Here is a 21343-nt window from a genome sequence, read left to right on the forward strand (position 1 = left end):
CTGGAGAGGTGGCTGAGTGAAGCCTAAGGAACGTGCAGTGCATTTCCCTTTTCTGTATCTCATGCAAGCATCTATCAGCACTATGGTCACATCAGATGGGGCTTGAAACCACAGTCACTCGTCTTCCAGCACTGCATCTGTGGGCCCTGCCTGCTGACCCTGCCCAGGGTGAGGACACATCTGTCAGATATGGACCTGCATCTCTGTGTGGGGCTCTCCCGGCCCATGGCAGCAGTGGCCTGTTTGGTTTTGGATGGAGTGATGCCGGCAGGTCGGCTCTCCATGTCGTGGTGAGTGGTTTCCCTGCGTTCCCTGTCCCTGAGAAGACTTCAAGTGCACGCGTGCTGGAGAGACATCAAGGCAGGCTGCTCCCTGCAGGGAGGCTGGGTAGAGCAGCTGCTCGAGAGGCTTTTTCCTGTTTACTTGCTCCAAGAAGAGCTGGGTAACGTGCTGATTAAAAGCCATCTCTCCCGGCTGTGCCTGTTGTCCCTCCTCCTCCCGACCCATCTACAGGGTCACACTCTTGCTGTATTGGCAGAGAATTGTGAAGATGGTGCAGGTTATTTGGTTGCTTCTCTGGGTTGCTTCACTTGCCATTTTTTTCCCCTCTGCTTTCCAGCTTTGGGGACCACACTCCTGTCTTAATTGCTCTCCCAGCCCCAGCTGCTGCCCAGAGCCACCCGGCCGTCCATCAGCTCCTGGGATGGACTGGGTGGAGATGTGGGACCGTGGGAGTGCAGGCTGTCCCAGGGGACTTTAACCCCCTCAGCACCCACCCTGTACATCTGCAGCCCATAAATCTGCCTTCCAGCTGGCAGAGGGGTGGGGTGGCCGTGTTTGTTTGCCCAGCACTCAGTCATCGACTGACAACGTGATCTTTCTCAGCACGAGCTGCAGATAGCCCAGCCCGTATCAGATCAGCAGCAGATAGCTGAGCGGGGGGCATCTGCTCTCTCATTGTGACCAGCTGCCATCCTGCAGGCTTTCTTCGTCCACTTGTTCTGGCTGAGATGCAGCTTGGCTCTCAGGGAAGCATCAGAAAGTGGTTTTTCCTCTTTTTTTCATTCCTCTTCAGTGTCTCATCAGTCATTTTAATGCCTTGTGGTGGTTTGTTGGAGAGGCCTCGCTGCTTGTGGAGCACGGCTGGGGAAAGCACCAAGACAAGAGCAAGAGCCTTGGCACGCCAGCTTTGGTATGAGCCTTGGAGCAGCTCATCTCCAGTGCTGGAGACCAAATAAATCCCAGGTGAGGTGGTTAAGATGAGGTGAAGCCAAGCAGTGGTGGAGTCTGGCTGTAATGACGTGAAGGCCATCGCCAAGAGCTCCTGCATCTTCCACCTGAACTGCAGGGCACAGCACCGCTTGGGCTTCGCTGCTGTCTGCTCAGTGCTTGGAGCTCCTCTGCTGCACGCTGCTGTGGTGGGTGGCTGTGCAGCAGATGGGATCTCTGCACTCTTCTTCCCAATTTCTACCCTGGCAATGAAGAACTCAGGTGCTCATGAAGACAGAAATAAGGCATCTCCTTGGTGCTCTCTGTCAGTGCTGCGTAGCAGTCATCTTTGCTTGTAAATTACTGTCACGGAAACTCAACTGTGTCGACGGGTGGGATGGGTGAAAACTGAGTCACAGCATCTGAGCACCGCTGGCATTTGCTGCGAGCGTGACAGATCTTTTCTGGCCGTTGGTTTTCACTCCTTCACCTCTGTGCCCTCCTTATATCCTCATCCCAAGCACAGCTTCACGGTAGGCATGGCTCCCTGGGCTCAAGTCAGGAATACAGAAGTCCCTGTGGAACTCTCCAGGCCCACGTCCACCATGGCTTCCCATGGATGGCATGCTGTCTGCTGTGCTGCTGGCTGACCCCTCTCCTAGGGCGGTGTGGTGCCTGCCCTTGTCCCTGCTCTTGGTCCCATGCCTTCTCAGAGGCCCTAAGGGCTGTGGGTGGGAGGGCAGCTGTGTGTCTCCACATCTCTCTAGGCACAAGGAAAGAGCTGCTGCCTGCTGCGTTCATTTGCAGAAACCTGGCCTGGCAGCTCCCCTCTGCTTCTCGCTGTGTCAGATGCCTCCATCGATCCGTCCGTGTCCTCTGCAGTACCTTTCAGATCTGGTTACCGCTGCACGTCCACTCTGGAGGAAAGGAGGGAGGCGGGCTGCAGGAGCTCCCCATCCTCCCACCCTTTTATTGCGTTCCCTTGAGGCCGTGATGCTTCTAGCTGAGGCAGGGCTGAGGGAACGGATCCTCCATGCTGTGCAGGAGGTCACCTTGGAGCCCGCCATCCATCCAGCAGCACTGCTGTGGACCTTCCTCTTTCCATTTGAGTCAGTGGAAGCTTTTGCTTCTCAAACAGGCCGGGCCGGTGACTGAAAGGCGGCCCAGGGCCGTGTTTGGTCTGCAGTGGGGATGCATTGCTTTAAGGGTGGCAGTGCTGGGGGGAAGCAGCAGCGCCCAAATGTGAAGTTTTGGCCTTGGTAGCTGAGACTGTGCGGTGGAAACTGCCAGCCTTCACGTGCCTGCTGCTTGCTGGGCTGTGGGCAGAGATGTTGAGATAGCAGCATCCTGCTTTGCTCACTTGGGGGACCAGTTCTGTTTTTTTTTAACATGTGTTTTCTTGCATTTGAGAGTAATCAGGAGAAATATGCTGATGATGCCAGATAGGCAGCCGTCAGCCCCCAGCTAGCTCTGTTCCTGGTACTGGGAGGATGCTCATGAGATCTTGAAGGTCACTTACATGAGGCCAGGGCTGGTGGAGCAGCAAGGCAGGAGCCGCCTGGGGGTCTGTGCTGCCCTATGAGAGCAGGACAGTGTTTGGGCAGAGCCTTCGCCTCTCTGCTTCAGACTGTAAGGATGAGGAGCTGTGAATCACCTCATCTCCTGCCCATCTCCTGCAGCATGCTCTGCCCACCCTGAGAATTTCTGGGGACACAGGGAGGAGTCAGAGCTCAGAAGCCACAGGGCACGTGATGCAGGGGTGCAGAGCAGCTTGAGGCGAGGCAGGAAGCTCTGTGCCCACGGAGCAGCTGCTCCTGTGGTTGTGCATGTGGGGGCACTGGGGCTCCCCCAGAGCAGAGCGCTCTGCCCCATCCCCCTGCTGGTGGTCAGCTGGGATCAGGCCGCTTCCATCCATCCTGGCTAACTAGGAGCTCCCTGCTGCCTCCAGCCCATTGAGTTGTTTAGAGCACCATCCCTGCTCACTGTGGATGCAGCTGCCTCTGCTGTACAGCTAACACAGATGTCAGTTCATAGCAAAATGCAGCAGCTGAGAGTAAGGGTTGCAGTTTGCTGTGGGAGTGGGTGAGATGAAGCAGCTTGCCAGAGCTAGCCATGGCACTACTGAGCCAAGGCTGGAGGGAAAAACAGCTTAATCTGTGTCCTTTCCTGAGGCAGGAGAGGTTCCTGCACATCACAGCAATGAGAGCAGTGGGATGAGTGTGCTGCCGAGTACCAGGACTGCTGTGTTTCCCCAGTGCAGCCATGACAGAGAGTGAGCTTTTTGCAGGGGTTTTGGGTGCCTTAATAACACGGTAGCTCATCTGTTTCCAGTTCGTAGAAGGACAAGGAATGTGCTGGGGTGCAGAGCTGTGCTGTGCGGGTGTTTTGGTTGGCCTCTAAGGATGCTCAAGCCACTGGGTTGGATGAGAGGCCTCAGCGGGTTCATTGCTGCTCTAGCCAGATCAGCCATTTGCTGATGCTGTGGGATCACCTTCCTCCAGAAACCTGAGTGCTGATGGCTGTGTGTGTGGCCAGGGAGAAGGAGCAGAAACCCAGCACTGCATCTCTGTGCACAGACAGTTAATTACCATTGCACTATCCCATTTAGTTCTCATCTACTGAGAAAAGTGCGTAGGGCTGAGAGGCTGAGCTGTTGTCACTGTGAAAAGCTGTCCTGATGAGAGAAGGCTCTTCCCACTGAAATAGGTTTCTGTTGAGTCAAGGTAACTGCCTTCTTTCAGATAGGATATAAAGTGTTGGTCTCCACTTCTCGTGTGCCCCGTGGGTGCAGCAGCCATGTCCAAGCTCAGATCCTCACGGTACAGCTGGCACCTCGGTGGGTGCAGCTCAGCACAGTGCTGCCAGGAGCAGCGCGTGGTGCCGGCGGTGCTGCAGAGCAGCGCATGGCTGCAGTGCTTGGTGCAGGAGGCCCTGGCCCTCCTCCAGCAGAGCACTCAGCACTCGCTGGACCCATCTTCCAAAGATGAACAGCGCTGGCCCCAGCAGTGCATTCAGTGGCCTCCTATTGAAATAGTGAGAGGGAGGTACCGCTGTTATTCCCTGTGGTGCTACGTAACAGATTTCTGTCATTTCTACCTGTATGCCTCTATGAGTTGGGGCTTTTTTTCCATCTTCCTCACCTGCTGTGCTTTCCCCGGTGGCCAGGCCTTCCCTGGGAGCTATGGGAAGACTAGAAGTTGTCACACAGATTGTGGCTGGGGGAATCTGTGGTGCAAAGAAGACATTTCTCACTGTTTTTTTTACTGGGATAAGAAGATGGCAGTCCTCTCCACCTACGTAGGGCAGGGTCAGTCCATGCTAGGTGAGGTCAAGCTGCAGTGACGATGAACACGTGGATGTCAGTGCCCTGTGGTCCCCATGGGGACACTCTGCACTGTGCAGTGCTCGTGGTGTGGATGGATGGGTGTTTTCCTGGAGGTTGTCCCTGAGAAATTCATCCCAGAAGGTAACCTGGCCCAAATCCTTTTTTTTTTTTTTTTTTTTTAATTATTATTTTAAAATCAATCTAACATCTTTCCAAAAACCCTCCAGAGATGGAGATTTTGCAGCTCTGTTTCAGGGCGTCCTTATCCTTACAACACTCCATTTTGGTGCAAGAGAAAAGTGGGGTCTGGTGCTGGGGCTGCCCTCCCTCTGCTCCCCCGCAGGCTGCATGCAGGTCCTGCGCTGCTGCCGGGGCTTTGCTGCCCAATGGGGACGTGGGATGCTGTAGGGATGCAGTATTGCAGTGCTGCACGGCTGGGACGATGGCATCTGTACTCACTGAGCTTCCTGCTGAGAGCTCATTTCCTTCCACAGTGCGAGGAGGCTGGGGGGGGTTGCAGGAGGCTGAGGGCTGCCTCGTGGTGAGGTGCGGGCTGCAGAAACCAAACCCTCGTGCACCCAGTGCACATGGGGATGTTTGGGAGGATGAGAGATGAGCAAGCAGCTGCAGGCAGGCGTGGGCCGCAGCTTCTTACCGGCTCGGTGTGCAGGGTGCTCAGAACAGCAGCCGTGAGCCCAGCAGCTCCCTGCACCGCGTTCCTTTGCTCCAGGGGCTCTCCCTAGCGTGCATTTTGGGGATGCAGTTTGCAAGGGTAGCTCAGCCTCCTCTATCCCGCGGGTGTGCTTTGCAGCAAGTACTTATTGCCTGGTAAACTGCCATGAAATCTGTTCTTTCCCACTGCTTTTGTCAGGTCCCGGGACAGGAATTGTCTTTGCTGTGCGCGTCCCGGATGCAAAGACCGCAGCTGTGATGCGTTTTTATTTTAGTGGTAAGATGACATGCCATGTCACTGAGGATGTGACACACAGACAGATGACAATGGGACACCATGAACGTCCTGGCAGCCAGTTTCCAAAGGGTAGGTGATGCCTTACAAAGGCATCTGCTGGCTGCAGGGGGCTTGTCCAGCTGTTCGTGCACCTGGGGAGCTGGATCCGCACGTGGCCTCGGCTGCTGAGCTTTGTGTTACTGCAGCACCAGGCAGGGTTTCGCTGTACCAGAGTAAGTTACGAGTAAGCTGTGGCCATCCCAGGCTCCCTATGCAAGGTTTTTAACAAGTGCCAGGCTGTATCCCAGCCTCCTTTTGGGTTTGCTGGGAGTGAGCATCTCACGACCCAACCCCGTGCTGTCAGCCTCTACAGACTGGTGGTTAGCTCACACTTCTGTCTGCTCTCAAACTGCATCAAACGGAAGCGAGAAGCAGATCAGTGCACAGTGACAGTGGTAAGTGGAGTTTAATTGGGATGAATTACACTCCAGGTTTGCAGTAATCACCATCCCACATTGCTCAGAAGCATCGTCTGCTTTGAAAACGTGACTCAGAAATGTTGTTATTTGATTCCCCCGAGTGTTTCAGAAACTATTTTTCCAGGAAGCAAAGATTCTTGGGTTTGGGTTTGTTGGTTTTGTTTTTGGTTTTTTTTTGTGCTGTTGTTGCTGCTGTTGTGTTCTCTTTGTCTGATGGTAATGAGTGTCCTTTCCCAGAATTTCCTCTGGGGAGAAGGCTGAGGCCGCCCTCTCCAGCATCTCTCCAGCTCCCTCTTCTCTCCCATGCTAGCATCCTGGCACACTGCATCCTGCCATGCTTCAGTTTCCCCATGCTGCGCTGGCCGTGTGAGCATTGCACTGCCCTTCTTTCTCCCCTAAGGAACCACAGACCCTCATCTTCTCAGGAATTTCGAGCTCTTTGCTGAAATCCCTTTTGTTTTTTCCCCACGTTGTCTCTCAGTGGATATTCGTGAAATCAAAGAGATTCGTCCTGGAAAGAATTCACGTGATTTTGACCGGTACCAGGAGGATCCGTGCTTCCGACCAGACCAGTCCCATTGCTTCGTGGTCCTCTATGGCACAGAGTTCAGGCTGAAGACCCTCAGCTTGCAAGGTAAAGGGCAGGGGGCAGGCCAAACAGTCGCCACATTTCTCAGACATCCTTTTGACGGACTCTGGGACACATCCTGGGCAGATGCCCTTTTTGCCTTGCAGAGGGCATGGCTTTGGAAGCAGGTGGCAGCAGCGCTGTGACAGGCACTGCTTAAGTCAGTAACCGATCTGGTAAAGCCAGAAGTTGGGTAACAAGACGCTTTATTTCAAAGCACTGGATGTAGTGCTTTCTCTCAGCTGGACACATCACGCATGAGCTGAGTGCTGTCAGCCACACACCAGTGCTCAGAGCTCACTGGTTCCTGCTCTGCAGCTCAGTGCCGGCTGGTGGCACAGGGTGACTCCGTGCGTTGCTCTCAGCTTTCCTGAACATCCTGTCCGTTGGCTTAAGCTGCACTCAGGGCTCTCAGCCTGGTGCCTCGCTAACGCAGTGCTTTCTGCTGTTGAGATTCATCTTGTTTGGGTGGAGGATGGGCTCACAGTCATGTGCTGCAGTTCGGCTGGTGGGTGATGCCTTGTTATCCTAGCAGTACCCAGTCTTGTCTCATTTAGACCCGTGTAGGCAAGTTCTGCTGACACCTGAATGTTTGTCAGATCTGCCTTCTGGATGGGGCTGCAGCTCAATGGGACAGAGACAACCTTCTTTATTCAGAGGGAATTGCTGCCCCTGTCACCCAGGACTGGGCAATGCTCCTTGGGGACAGAGGTGGCACAGCTCTTAGGGATAGCATGGAAGGTTGTGGGGCATGGGGACCAGACAGCCACATGCGTCCTGGGGATGAGCAGGGAGAGCAGCCTAACAGAGCATCTGCATGGGAGGGAGTTGTCTGAATGGGGTGAATGAAGAAGGAAGGGATTCAAGGCACTGGGGACAGCCTCAGAGGTTGGTGACGGGCTTCTGTGTCCTTTTCTCCCATTTCTTCTCTTCTTTCTGCAGCCACTTCTGAGGATGAGGTCAACATGTGGATCAAGGGACTGAACTGGCTGGTGGCAGATACTCTGAGGGCTGCCACTCCTCTGCAGATTGAAAGGTGGGAGCTCAACTCTGTCCTGTGCTTGTGTAATTTTCCCTCTCCATCACCTGTTGTGCTGCCAGCCCCCAAAGCACTGTGCTGGGCTGTACAGCAGCACGTAGTCAGGAGCGTCCTCAGTGCTGGGGTGGGCTGACATCTCCTCTCCCTCTGAGCCATGGTGACCCCATGTCCTGTCTGTGTGAGCATCTCCCATTGACTGCCATGTCACAGCATCCATGGCCAGATACCATCTGCATTCCTTTCCTTCCAGGTGGCTCCGGAAGCAGTTCTACACACTGGACCGCAACCGGGAGGACAGGTAACAAGGGGAGCAAGAAGCAGCTGCACAGACACACGTGTTCCCAGGAGCAAGGCTTAAGTCCTCAGTGCCTGAATCCCAGTGTTGATCAGAGCCCTATTTCCCAGTCACTCACAGCCAGGAAGACCTTTGAGACCCCATCACTCCAACCAGCATCTCCAGAGAGGCAGAGCCAGAGAGGCTTTGCATGACTGAAATCCCAAAGCAGAGGACATTTTCAGCTGTTAATTCCCCCAGGTCCTTGGGCACCCTCCTTCTTCCACCTCCCCCTGCTGAGGGCAGCCCAGGGGTACTCAGAGGGTGGAATACCACCTGAATCTTTCCAGATTTGAGCCCCTTCTGTCCTGTATAGCTGTTACAAAGAGCTGACCTGCCCAAAATTAGGATCTGATTTCTGTGTCAGTGAAGAGCAACCTGCTGGAGGCAGTCTCCCTCCTGCTCCTTGCAGAGGGATCATTGGCTGGGAGCTGGGCTTGGGGCAACCAGGGGGTGATGTCCTCTGCCATGAGAAGGAATTTGAGACCAGCAACTGGCCTGGCTCCTCCTGGCATTGCTTTGCAAGGCTTTGTGTCATGGAGCAGCGTGAAGCACTGGGATGTTGCAGAGGAGGGGTAAATCACCTTTAATCTGCTGCAGCTGCTCTGCATATGCCACACAGCTTTCAAGTCAAGGCTGGGGTTTGCATGCAGTGATGGGACATGGGGAAGGTGGCAGGAGTGCAGCACTGCTCCCTCGGGCAGAGCCCTGGAGGGAAGCCATCCTCCAGCCACGTGCATCACTGAGCCCTTTGTTTGAAAACTCCTTTAACTCAGTGACGGAGAAGGCATGTGGGAGCAGCTGTGTGGGAGTTTGGAGCATGAATACAGGAGAAATGGAAAAAATTGCACCTTTTTCTCATGCAGTCACACAGTAACACTGCTGAAATGGCCCCAGGACAGAGGGGATGAATGTGCTGCTTGCTCTCCCTGAGATGTGGTCAGTGGGGTGAAAGCTGCGCTCCTGCATCACTCCGTTTTTGTCATACCACCTCTGTGTTATAATTAAGCTAAGAAAATGCCAAATATTCTTTACCTGTCAGTCGGGGAAGTGAGTTACATGCAAAGCAGAAAGCATTCCAGTCCAGGCTGAGCAGGGAGCACGATAGAAATGCTGCAGCGTGGAGGGGAAATGCAGAACGGTTCTGGCTTCCCTGTTTTACAGGCACCCACGTGTTCCCCATAAAGCCAGCAGTTAAGGTCCCATACAAGCTCTTGGCTGAAGTCTCTGTGTTGTCACTGGGCTGTTGACTTTTGCTTCTGGGCCTGGGAGCTAGCTTAGAATATGAATCAAGGAGCTGTGCTCTGCACACCAGGCAGATGTGGGGAGGCTGAGGACCCACTGCCCATTGCTGGAACCCACAGGGGTTTGCAGGGCTGGAAGTGCTGTGCTCACCCAGCAGAGCCCATCGTGACCCGTCCCCTGGCAGCACAGATGCTGTGGGTTGGCGCTGGCTGATGGCTGTTTGTTTTTTCAAGGGAAGTTAGGTAGAAAGAGGAGGATAACAGGATGCTGGGTTTTTTCCTAGCTCCAGAGGAGGCGGTTTCACCTCTGGCCAGGAAAGCTGCAGAGTCACAGTGCCAGGAGTGGGGAATGTTGTCATGCCCTTTGAAAGGGCTGGATCCGTCCTCTGGCTTAGCTGTGGTGAGGCCTCAAAAAACCTTCCCTACAAGAAGTTGGTTGGTTTATTTATTTGTTTATTCTGCTTTCCAGTCTCCAAATAGCACCGAACTATTTGTCAGAGCTCATCCAACGCTTTAACAGCTGGTGCCTCTGAGTGTGTGCACCGCCCAGCCCCAGGGTGAGACCCCTTGCTCTCACAGCTCCTGAACGTGTTTCCCCTCTGTCCCACACCAGGATCTCTGCCAAGGACCTGAAGAACATGCTGTCCCAGGTCAACTACCGCGTGCCCAACATGAGGTTCCTGCGGGAGCGCCTGACGGTGAGCTCTGGCCCCGCTGCTCTCCCTCCTCACTAGGAACCCTCAGCAGAGTGTGTCCTTTCTTGGGGTGAAACCTGGTGGTGCTGAGGCTCCCACCCCTGCTTGGTGGGATCCCTGCTTTTATGTGGACGAGCTTGTGGAAGCACATAGTGGGGGCTTAGAAGCCTGGGTGCTGTGTGGTCCCGTTGGCCCCAGTGGAGACATCCAGGAGATGAAATCTGGCCAAGTTTTGTCGCTTCTCCAAATCCTGTGGGCAGGTGACAACCCCTGGCCACAGGGATGCAAACCCCTCACTTATGGCCCCTGCAACACCTCTGGTGATGTTTTTTTCTTTTTGGCTGTAGGACATGGAGCAGAGGAATGGGGATATCACATACGGGCAGTTTGCACAGCTCTACCGCAGCCTGATGTTCAGTGCCCAGAAAACGGTAAGAGCTCAGTTCTCCAAGGCAGAAAAGAGAAAGCAGAGACCATATTTGTTACTGGGCATCCCCTCTTAATTGCCTTTTTAACCTTGCCTCCCTCAGCTAGTGGTTCCCATTTCCTACCTCTGGGGCAGGGAGTAAATCAGTTATTGCTTTCACCTGAGTGCAACCCTAAGCTCATGCTGCTTCTTTTGCAGATGGATGTCCCATTCCTAGATAGGTGAGTGCCTCTTTCTGTTGGCAGGGGAAGGGGCTCTGCTTTTTCTCTCCGTGCTGTGCTTGGATGCCTGCAGCAGCTTGGCAGGGATGTGGCACACTGTGTGCTTCTTGTGGTGGCACTGCTCATGTTTTTGTGCTCCGTGCACCTTTGCTGTAGACACTCAGCCTGGGTCAGCAGGGCTCTTCCTCCCAGACATTCCAGTGAGACCCAGCTCAGATCAGCTGTTGCGATTTAAAAAAAAATCTTTGATGTAGACATGGAAGCTAAAGATTTGTTGACTTGCCCAGGTAACATCCCATGGTTCTCTCCCTTTTATTTCCCACAATCACAGAAAAAAAGAGCTGACCATGTATGTCCCTTTGCCCAGGGCAGTCAGCACTGCCAGCTCCATTTCTGCCTTCTTATCTTAGTCCCAACATGGCCCCCGTTGGCCGTTACAGCTCAGTACTCCTGGATGTCTGCTGAGATAGCCAGCTGCAAATGGTCCCCCCCTTCCATCCTCCACCCTCTCCCATCCCTTGCTGCTTGCTCTGTCTGTCCTGCCCTGCTGCCTTATGGCTCATAGGTGGCCTTTTGCTGGCAGCAGAAGGTGGAGCAGTGACTGAAGTTTCTCTCCCTGTGCTCTCAGGGGTGGAGAAAGGTCTGAGCACTTCAGGGTGTCACTGATGGAGTTCCAGAAGTTCCTACTCGAGTACCAGAGGGTGAGCTCAGCATAGGCTGTGGGGCTGGGCGATGGACAGGGGGCTGTGGGGCTGTGGGGCTGTGCTTCTCCCAGGGCTGGAGCTTCACCCACCCCCTGTGCTCTTGGCTGATGGTACAGAAGGCCAATGGTTCCCCCTGAGCAGCAGCTGATCGATCTGCTTGCTGCCTGTGCTGTTAAAAGCCATCTTCCTCTGGCAAGCAGCAGCACAGCGTGCACATTCTGACCCATGCTTGGATGCGCTCAGTGTGTTTGCAGAGTGTGCAGACCCTTTCTGTAGGCTCCTGCAATGTCACGCTCCGTGTGAGAGCACAGGGCCTCCTGCTTTGCACCATCCTCCCCATCTGCAGCTGCAGGGAGCAGAAAATTAAGCAGCAGCCATTTGGATGACCTCATGAAAGACAACCAGGGAGGGGGAGACAAAAGGAAGCCGCAGTGGCTTCTGCTGCAGGGGGAGCTGGGAAGGCAGATCTGTGCAGAGGAGCTCTCAGAGAAAATGCAGAATGTTGAGAAAATGAGGACAGCTTAAAAATGGTTGGGATTGCTGCTGTCAGTCTGATATTCTTGCTAATAGCTGAATTCCCAGGCAGGGGTGGTTAAAGCTTCTAGCTGGATGAGCTGCCTGCAGTTTTGAATAACACTTCCCAAAATGCTCTCTTGTTTATTCCTCTTTGGTGGTTTGCAGGAGCTCTGGGCTGCAGACAGCCTTCAGGTACAGGAGTTCATGTTCAACTTTCTGAGAGACCCTTTGAGAGAGATTGACGAGCCTTATTTCTCCCTAGATGAGGTGAGGCACTTCCAACACCAACATGCCTACAGTGGGGTGGGACATCCCTGGTAGGAGGTGGGACTAAGAAGTAAATGGGGTGAGTGTCCCTTGGCAGCACATATCTGTCTTTTCAAAGCAAGGAAACCAGTGACGAGCTATGCTGGAAGCAGTAATACCATCTCCATGTCACTGGCACTCTGGCCCAAGTCCCACCCAATAGTCCCCCGATCGATGTGTAAAATGAAAGGCAGAGCTGATTATTTATCTGCAGCTGGGTCAGCTGTAGGGTTTATATGTGTTTACGTGGCCGGGCGCAGGGATAGGTGCCAATGCCCAGCGTTGTGGCTGCTTGAGCATGGTGGGCAGGGAGCTGTGCACCCTCTGGGCTGCCCTTGGCAGGGTTTGGTCAGGTCTTTGTCTCCTAATGGTGGTGGGGCCAGCTGGCGCTCCCACTGCAGGAGTCAGTCTGAATCAGCTTAGGTTGAGTTCATTCACATGCTTGGGGCGTGTGTGACGCTGAACCACGGGACCCAGACCCTCCCCACCAATAACACACTTCTGTTTCTTCCTGAGCAGTTTCTCACCTTCCTGTTTTCCAAAGAGAACAGCATCTGGAACTCACAGCTGGACATGGTGTGTCCCGAGAACATGAACAACCCCTTGTCCCATTACTGGATCTCCTCCTCACACAACACGTAAGGACCCCGGGGTGGGAACGGCTCCCTGCACCCTGTGCTGAGGGATTCCTGACAGACACGGTGCTGCAGGGCCTTTAAGAAGAGATACTCTAAAAGCCAGGCAGGGTGATTTGCTTCTGTGGTCCGTTTGCTTCTCTGCTGGTTGGAGCAGCTCACGTCCTTTGTCTGTGCTCCGTCCATCCGAGGCAGTGCGTTAGCTGAAGTGCAAGGACTCTTCACAAGAGCCAGCTCGAGCTGTGCCTGCAGCCCTTGCAGTGGGGACGGGGCTGCCGTGTCTCAGCACACATCCCCGCCCTGCTGCTCTGGCTGACACGTTCTCTCACCTCGAGGTACCTGACGGGGGATCAGTTCTCGAGTGAGTCCTCGCTGGAGGCGTACGCCCGCTGCCTGCGCATGGGGTGCCGCTGTATCGAACGTGAGTAGCAGCAGAGCCGGCAGCTTTGTCAGCGTTCTTGTGACGTTGTTCCATCTTTGGGTGGAAATGGACTCATCTTCCCATTTGGGTCTCTTTCAGTGGATTGCTGGGATGGTCCCGATGGTATGCCAGTCATCTACCACGGGCACACCTTAACCACCAAGATCAAGTTCTCTGACGTCTTGGTCACCATCAAGGAGCATGCCTTTGTCACCTCTGAGTGAGTACAGCGGGCGCCTGGGCTTCCAGGAGAGGCAGCAAGTGGGGTGCCACAAGGTGATGCCCACCTTTACCCTGGCACAACAGGGAAGGGAACATGCTGGTGTGGTTCCAGCCAAGGGGAGATTTCATTCAGAAAAGTGTGGTAGGAAGAGAGGCCCTGAGCAGATCTCAGCAGTGGGCTGGTTCGTGTCTGTCTGCTCGCTGCCAGCAGTGCTGAGGACACTGCTTGTAGAATGGTTCCACCGAAGGCTTGAGACTACACAGCTGCAGCACAGATGGGTGCTGGGGCAGACTGCTCTGAGAAGCCAGGTTTTGAATGGAGTTCCCCTTCCAAACACCACTCTGGTTCTGATGGCTCTTTCCTCTCTGCAGTTTCCCCGTCATTTTGTCCATTGAGGATCACTGCAGCATCGCTCAGCAGAGGAACATGGCTCAGAATTTCAAGAAGGTCTTTGGGGACATGCTCTTGACCAAACCCGTAGATATTTCTGCTGACGGACTTCCGTCCCCAAACCAACTCAAGAGGAAGATTCTCATCAAGGTGAGCTCCCTTCTCTAGCAGAACTGCATTTAGGAGAGAATGGGAACACGTTGAGATTAGGGAGCATGGGGAACTGCCTGCTTTTGGAAGGAGTTCTTGTGTTGATGTCTGTGATTAATTTTACCTTGAGAAAAAGGTTTGGATGTGAATGCAAATAGGAATTCCTCACAGTTTTGGGGCAGTTTGGCTCCAGGTCTCATCAGTAGCCCCATTCTCCTCACGCTGACTGCTTAACTCCACTTCTGAATTACCTCAGTGTGGGTTACCATGGCCCCATCCCAGCCAGAAGAGAATGCTTTCTGTTTGGCTGATGGTGTGAGGGATGGAGGAGCAGATCTGCTGCTGGAGGCAAGGGGAGGGCTTCTCTTGTTTCAGAGGAGCTGCCGGGCAATTTGCTTAGTAGCTGGATGCTGCCTTTCTTGGGAGGATGCTGGTATTTCTGCTGCAGAAATCTCCTCTGGGCAGGAAGGGTGGTGGGACTTCGGTGCCATCTGATGATCATCTCAGTGGCCTGGGTTGTGCCTTGGTCCCTGCAGGTGAGAGGAACTCTCTGCAGCAGACCTGGAGGTTTAAGGCCGTTTAGCATGAAACCCGTGCTGTTGTTGGGTGCCTGCTCTTCTCAGGAAGCCTGACCCACTCTCTTGTCCCACAGCACAAGAAACTGGCAGAGGGCAGTGCGTACGAGGAGCTGCCCACTTCTGTTATGTATTCAGAGAACGACATCAGCAACTCCATCAAAAACGGGATCCTCTACCTGGAAGACCCCATCAATCACGTAGGTGCTGCCGCCACCACCTTGTCCCGTGCATTAACCCTGACTCTGCAAATGCCTCCATGCTGTGCAAACACTGCAAGGGGCCCATGGCCATCCTGCTGCTCGGGCAGCTGAGCACCGAGGGCTCTTTGTGCTGGCTGTCTCCTATGCTCTGCCCTAGGCATCTCCTGCTGGGCCTTGCTAGAGACAGAAAGCTGAGCTAGAGGGAGCTGCTGCACTGCAGCCATTGTGCTGCTCTGTAGTCCCTGTAACTCTTAGCTCCTGTGGTAACTGCTAGCTGCTCCTGCAGTAAGTTCTGGGGCCAGTCTCAGCTTCCAGGCCTGGCTGCCTCCTGTCAATGTGTGACCTCTTACTGCAGCTCAGCATGGTCTCATGTTGCTTTGCAACATACCCAGCTTTGCAGCGCACCCAACATGTGCCCTTCCTTATCCGTAGTCTGCTTCTTCAGCTGCTTTGCTTTGATGAGGATCTCATCAAAAGTCCATACAGAAGGACTGGGAATTTGGAAGATTGCAAAGTGCAGTGGCCACGTGGCTGTATCTCTGACAGCTCATCTCTGATAATCCCTCTGCCAAATCCATGCCAATCATTCCCTTTTTTGCATTGCTTTGCTCTTCATTCAGTCATCTCTTAATTTGTACTGGGGTGTCTTTCAGCGTGATGTGCAGCCAGTTTGTGTGTCAGATCTATCGTGTGCAGGTTTGTTTGTGCCACGGATGAATGGGTGCTTCAGATCACGGAGGTGCCACAGAAGCTCCCACTGAAATCAGTGCTGTTGTTGCCTCCTGCACAAACAGATCATCCTTCACTGCTTGTGGTTTTTGAAGAGAGAAGGTCCCAGTGATGGGTGCTGCCTCAGGGGGCCCTCACCTGGCATGTGTTTCCTTGTAGGAGTGGAACCCGCATTACTTTGTCCTGACCAGCAGCAAGATCTATTACTCGGGGGAGACAACCAGCGACCAGGGAAATGAGGATGAGGAGGAGCAGAAGGAGGTGAGGGCTGCCTTGTGCAATGGTGAACAGTTCCCTCGAGACTCCACCTCACTGCCCAAGGGCTGAGCACCTCTGTCACCAGCTTCGGTGGGAGATGCTGTAGGAGGAGCTTCAAAAGGTCCTGTGAAACCCCCTGAGCATCCTTGGTACCTCCCACAGTGACCCCAACCCGTGCCTGTCCCCTCCTAGGTCAGCAACAGCACTGAGCTGCATTCCACAGAGAAGTGGTTCCACGGCAAGCTGGGAGCAGGGCGCGATGGGCGGCACATCGCTGAGCGGCTGCTGACAGAGTACTGCATCGAGACGGGGGCCCCCGATGGCTCCTTCCTCGTCAGGGAGAGCGAGACCTTTGTTGGGGACTACACCCTGTCCTTCTGGTGAGGGCCCTGCCTGCCGCTGCTCCTCGCAGCACTGCATCCCTGCAGCATTGTGCAGTGAGTCTGCGTGGGGCAGAGCGCTGCATCTCCCTGCTCTGTGTCTGGGAGGTGCCATCTCCCCACGGACCCCCCCCCCTTTGTTGCATCCCACAGGCGCAATGGGAAGGTGCAGCACTGCCGCATCCACTCACGGCAGGACGCCGGCAGCCCCAAGTTCTTCCTGACAGACAACCTGGTGTTTGACAGCCTCTACGACCTCATCACCCACTATCAGGAGGTGCCGCTGAGGTGCAATGAGTTCGAGATGAGGCTGACAGAGCCGGTGCCTCAGACCAACGCCCATGAGAGCAAAGAGTGAGTGTGGCCGTGATGAGTTGTGTCGTGGCAGTGGTACCCCAAAGGAAGCCCTCCCAGCTCTCTGCAGTCCCTTCTGGGGGGTGGTGGTCCCCATGGGTTCCCCATTGGGTCGGGTGTGAGCTGCAGTGGCTGCGTGGAGAATCATATCCATCTGTATGTCTCCCAAAAGGTGGTACCACGCCAACCTCACTCGTGCCCAAGCTGAGCACATGCTGATGCGGGTGCCACGGGACGGAGCCTTCCTGGTGCGCAAGAGGAGCGAACCCAGCTCCTACGCCATCTCCTTCAGGTGCGTCCCAAGGGAGCACAGTGGGACAGGCATGGGGGAAGGGATGCTGGGGAAGAAGGAGCAGAGCAATGGGACTGAGAGGTGCTGTGACAGGGGGTTCTGGCACATTGCTGCTGGAGCGTTTACCCTCGTGTGGCCTTTCCAGGACCCTGCTGCTCTTCGGCTGTGCCATCTTCTACCCCTCTCCCTGACCAATATCCCTGTTTCTGCAAGGAAAAGGGCACCTGGCTTCATGTCCCCATTGCACTGCATGCTGTGGGGCATCCCTTCTCCAGTGCTAGTGGTGCTAGTGGCATGCAGATACACCCCTGTGGTGACACACCTGCACTGGGAGATGGCTGCTCTCAGTCTGGGTGCCTTGATTTTGGGTCAGATCCTCGGCCACGTGCCAAGTAGCCCCTCTCCCTCTCCACATGCCAGGGCGGAAGGGAAAATCAAGCACTGCCGTGTGCAGCAGGAAGGCCAGACTGTGCTGCTGGGCAACTCTGAGTTCGAGAGCCTGGTGGACTTAATCAGCTACTATGAGAAGCACCCGCTGTACCGCAAGATGAAGCTGAGGTACCCCATCAACGAGGAGACGCTGGAGAAGATCGGGACAGCAGTGAGTGTGGGCAGCTTTCAGAAGGGCTAAGCCAAGGGGTGCTGCATGGGTGGCTTGTGAGCTGATGCCTGGAGCGGCATTGTGTAGCCATCTCTTATTGCCCCACTGCTGTCTGTTGCTTGAGCAAGGCTCCAGGAAGTGTGGGCCGTGCATGTTTGCTCTGTGCAGTATCACGGCAGTGCAATGTGCCCTCCCTGGGGTGTTTTCCCCCTCTCCACCAAGGCAGGCCCACGTCGTCCTGCCAACCTGCAGCTCTCATTGCTGGCCTTTGCTTTTGCAGGAGCCGGACTATGGAGCGCTCTACGAGGGACGCCATCCTGGCTTCTATGTAGAGGCCAACCCCATGCCGACCTTCAAGGTATGTCCCACTGCAGCATGCTGCAAGCTGCAGGCCTGGCTGTTCCCCTCAGCCCCCTCCCCATCCCCATCACACCCTGCCCTCCTAGGCTCTGCAGGTGTCAGGATGAGGGAGGACCTTCTGTAGGGTAGATAAGACCCAATCCCTTCTGCTGCCATCTGCTCTTCTCTCAAAGCTGCTGAGTTTCATCTCCAAACAAATGTTCTTACTGAGAACTCTGTGGAAGATGAAGTCTGGATTTCTCTCCAGCTCAGCCATACTAGGCTGAGTATCTGGGCCAGTCTGGGTTTGTTATTCAGTTAAAAATTAAATGATTGATGAATCAGAGTTCTTCCTGGCTTTTCCATGCTAGGCTAGGTGGCACTGTGCCTGCCCTTGTTTGCAGGCTTCCTGAAGAAATTCACTGTGCAGCAGTTTCTTTCTGACACCTTCATGGCACTGCAGCCTTCATTTTCAGTGGCTCAGGGAGGACACCTCAGCCTCCAGCTCTGAATTTCACTCTATTGATCCAGCCAAACTGCAGAGCTTGCCCCAGCCCCAGCTCCCAACCCCTTATAGGGTTCAGTATCCCCAGGGCCTGAGCATTCAGCAAATGCCTCCATTTCCCAAAAACCTTGTTATTTGGCACGTCATACCCCCGTGGTGTGGGAGGTGACCTCCTTGTCCCTGTGCCATGTCCAACGCTCACTGAACTCCCCTCTCCTCTATGTAGTGTGCAGTCAAAGCTCTGTTTGACTACAAGGCGCAGAGGGAGGATGAGCTCACCTTCACCAAAAATGCCATCATCCAGAATGTGGAGAAGCAGGAAGGAGGCTGGTGAGTCAGTTCTGACCCTCCTTTTTCCCTAGAGAATGTGATCAAAGCATGGTGTCACCTTGTGTGTCCCCTTTGGGGTGCGCATTGCCCACAAGCTGCACAGCCCCAAGTCTTGAACCCTGTGGGTGGCACAGCATCTGCCTGTCACCTGGGATGCTGAGCCAGCATGACCTGGGGTCCCCAGTGGGTGCTGACGTGTCTCCTTCCCTCTCCCCCAGGTGGAGGGGGGATTATGGTGGCAAGAAACAGTTGTGGTTCCCTTCCAACTATGTGGAGGAGATCAGCAGCCCCAGCAGCCTGGAGCCAGAGCGGGAGGTGAGCTGGGGTCAGGCAGTAGGGAGCAGCGTGTGCATGCAGCATGCAGTGCCTGGTGACAGTGCTGTGCTTTGCTCCCAGCAGCAGCTGGATGAGAACAGCCCCCTGGGAGACCTGCTGGGAGGTGTCCTGGATGTGCCGTCTTGCCAGATTGGTGAGAACTGGGAACCACAGCATCATAGGGATTGGAGGGGACCGCTGGAGATCATCTGATCCAGCCCCAAGGAAGGGGTGGAGGAGATGCTTTGCTCCGGTAGAGGGATTTAGTAGGCTGCAGGGCTTCAGCCTCCGGGCACCTTGTGCCTGAGCACATGGCCTCTGTGCATGCCTGATGGGCTCAGATGCTGGGTGTTGGACATCTTGGAACCCAAACATTTGGTGGCAGGGGGCAGCCCTCTGTGCTATGCTGAGGAGCTGTTCCAGCGCGCTCTGAATCTGCTCTGCCCCGTCTCTCTGATCCCACAAGCCCCGAAGGCATTGCATAATATGCCAGGGGGCTGCAAGAGGGTGGAAAGAGGAGCTTCTCCTCTTAATTCCCAGACTTGGGCTGGTCATGGAGGTCCCTCAGTGCCTGTCCCCTCCCATTGTGGTGTGACCATTCTGCTCATGACCATTATTCTGCTCCCTCTCCCACGCAGCCATCCGCCCCGAGGGAAAGAACAACCGCCTGTTTGTCTTCTCCATTAGCATGGCCTCTGTGTCACGCTTGTCCCTTGACGTGGCAGCCGATACACACGAGGACTTGCTGGACTGGGTGAAGAAGATCCGGGAGGCAGCCCAGACAGCTGATGCACGGGTGAGTCTGGAGAGCCCTTGGCAGTGGAGTCAAGTTCAAGGATTTCCACGTTGCACAAAGAGAGGTTTGGTTGGTGAGGATAGCAGTGAGGTGGCTGCCAGCACCTCCATGCAGAGCTGACCATGGCTGTTGAGCTGGGTTGGCCCACATTGCTGCCCTGACAGGAGGTAATGGTCTTAAATTGTGCCAGGCTGGATATTAGGAAAATTTTTTTTTTCTGATAAGAGTGTTGATTCAGTGGCACAGCTGCCCGTGGAGGTGGTGGGGTCACTGTCCCATATTCCAGAGCTGTGGGGATGTGGCATTGAGGGACGTGGTCAGTGGGCACGGTGGGGTGGGTTGGGATTGAACTTGGTGATCTTATAGGTCTTTTCCAATCTTTATGATTCTGTGATTCTGTGAGACCTTTCTGTTCTCCTGGCAGCTCTCTGAAGGGAAGATGATGGAGAGGAGGAAGAAGATCGCCTTGGAGCTTTCAGAGCTAGTGGTCTATTGCCGACCTGTGCCCTTCGATGAAGAGAGTGAGCACCTGCTGGGCCCATGGTCAGCACAGGCAGCCACTATGGTGGTACAGATCCTGCTGTGAAGGTTCCATTGCACTGCTGCAGAGATGTGGCACCATCTGGAGCAGCCCCAGGGAGGGGGGCAGGGAACCTCCAGTCTTTATCATCCATCAAATGCTTCTAAGGGCAGAGGAGGGGTTACACGTGCCTGGTAGTGTCTGAGCCAGCACTAGGATGGGCTTGGTGGAGGTGCCTGGAACAGGAATGTGCTCCTGTCCAGGGGCTGGATCGCTCCGTAGCGGCTGCTTTCCACCACTGCTCCTGCCTTACATGTGCTCTGTCTCCTCCCAGAGATCGGCACAGAGAGGGCCTGTTACCGAGACATGTCCTCCTTCCCTGAGACCAAGGCAGAGAAGTACGTCAACAAGATCAAAGGCAAGAAGTTCCTGCAGTACAACCGCCTGCAGCTCTCCCGTATCTACCCCAAGGGCCAGCGCCTCGACTCCTCCAACTACGACCCCCTGCCCATGTGGATCTGTGGCAGCCAGCTGGTGGCCCTCAATTTCCAGACTCCTGGTGAGAGCAGCAGGCAGGGCAGGGGGTCCTCACATGCCTCCTGTGGCAAACACTGGGGTGAGGAGGGTCCTGCAGCCCCCGCTCTGTGTGCCAGGCCCTTCTGGGAGCCCGCTCATAGGCTCACCAGAAAAAATGACCTTTATATTTCTTTCTGCTGGGCTTTCCATTGCTTTTGTGAATTGAGATGTCTTGCAGGTTGGTTTGATAAGCTGAAAAGGGGCGGGGGGGAGGGGAGGGAAAGGAGATGACTCGTGGATCACACGTCCCCTGGGCAGAATGCAAGCAATGTGTGTGCGCTGAGCAAGGCTGTGCGGCACAAGGGTTCTGGGAGCTTGAGTCTCATGCAAGGCACAAAGAACACAAATGGAAAGGGCCTAGGACCTAGGTGATCAGTGAAGTCCCTTCCAGTTCAAGGCATTCTGTGATCCCATGACCTCCTCCACTCACCTCCTTCCTCCTGTGCTCCCCAGACAAGCCCATGCAGATGAACCAGGCCTTGTTCCTGTCCAGCGGGCAGTGCGGGTACGTTCTGCAGCCAGCCAACATGCGGGACGACATCTTTGACCCCTTTGACAAGAGCACGCTGCGCGGCGTCGAGCCGCTCTCCATCTCCATCGAGGTGAGAGCCAGCCTGTGGCTGCTGCTCTGCGGCAGGACACCCCGAGGCCTGTGGGGTGCCAGCAGGTGGCAAT

The 21343-nt window shown here is 54.9% G+C and overlaps 1 protein-coding gene across 5 annotated transcripts in view; it reads left to right on the forward strand.

The window, feature by feature from the left end:
- The window catches only part of PLCG1 (phospholipase C gamma 1), a 30795-nt gene that overhangs the window by 5542 nt on the left and 3910 nt on the right, over window positions 1-21343 (forward strand). For 2 of the 5 annotated variants that reach the window (XM_052684227.1, XM_052684229.1), the window contains exons 2-27: window positions 6444-6596; window positions 7533-7626; window positions 7880-7927; window positions 9821-9905; window positions 10250-10333; window positions 10528-10550; window positions 11179-11251; window positions 11936-12037; window positions 12596-12714; window positions 13047-13132; window positions 13232-13352; window positions 13727-13895; window positions 14548-14670; window positions 15562-15663; window positions 15853-16040; window positions 16194-16394; window positions 16567-16686; window positions 17107-17287; window positions 17568-17645; window positions 18358-18461; window positions 18680-18776; window positions 18858-18930; window positions 19415-19572; window positions 19997-20093; window positions 20427-20651; window positions 21122-21270. In XM_052684227.1, the coding sequence (XP_052540187.1) occupies window positions 6444-6596; window positions 7533-7626; window positions 7880-7927; window positions 9821-9905; window positions 10250-10333; window positions 10528-10550; window positions 11179-11251; window positions 11936-12037; window positions 12596-12714; window positions 13047-13132; window positions 13232-13352; window positions 13727-13895; window positions 14548-14670; window positions 15562-15663; window positions 15853-16040; window positions 16194-16394; window positions 16567-16686; window positions 17107-17287; window positions 17568-17645; window positions 18358-18461; window positions 18680-18776; window positions 18858-18930; window positions 19415-19572; window positions 19997-20093; window positions 20427-20651; window positions 21122-21270 (3053 nt within the window). Of the gene's footprint in view, window positions 1-1075; window positions 1246-6443; window positions 6597-7532; window positions 7627-7879; window positions 7928-9820; window positions 9906-10249; window positions 10334-10527; window positions 10551-11178; window positions 11252-11935; window positions 12038-12595; window positions 12715-13046; window positions 13133-13231; window positions 13353-13726; window positions 13896-14547; window positions 14671-15561; window positions 15664-15852; window positions 16041-16193; window positions 16395-16566; window positions 16687-17106; window positions 17288-17567; window positions 17646-18357; window positions 18462-18679; window positions 18777-18857; window positions 18931-19414; window positions 19573-19996; window positions 20094-20426; window positions 20652-21121; window positions 21271-21343 lie in introns of all 5 variants that reach the window. The other 3 variants (XM_052684228.1, XM_052684230.1, XM_052684231.1) reach the window with 2 other exon arrangements.

Source organism: Tympanuchus pallidicinctus, unplaced genomic scaffold, assembly GCF_026119805.1.
Source record: "Tympanuchus pallidicinctus isolate F22 unplaced genomic scaffold, pur_lepc_1.0 scaffold20, whole genome shotgun sequence".
In the NCBI taxonomy this organism is placed as follows: Eukaryota; Metazoa; Chordata; class Aves; order Galliformes; family Phasianidae; genus Tympanuchus; species Tympanuchus pallidicinctus.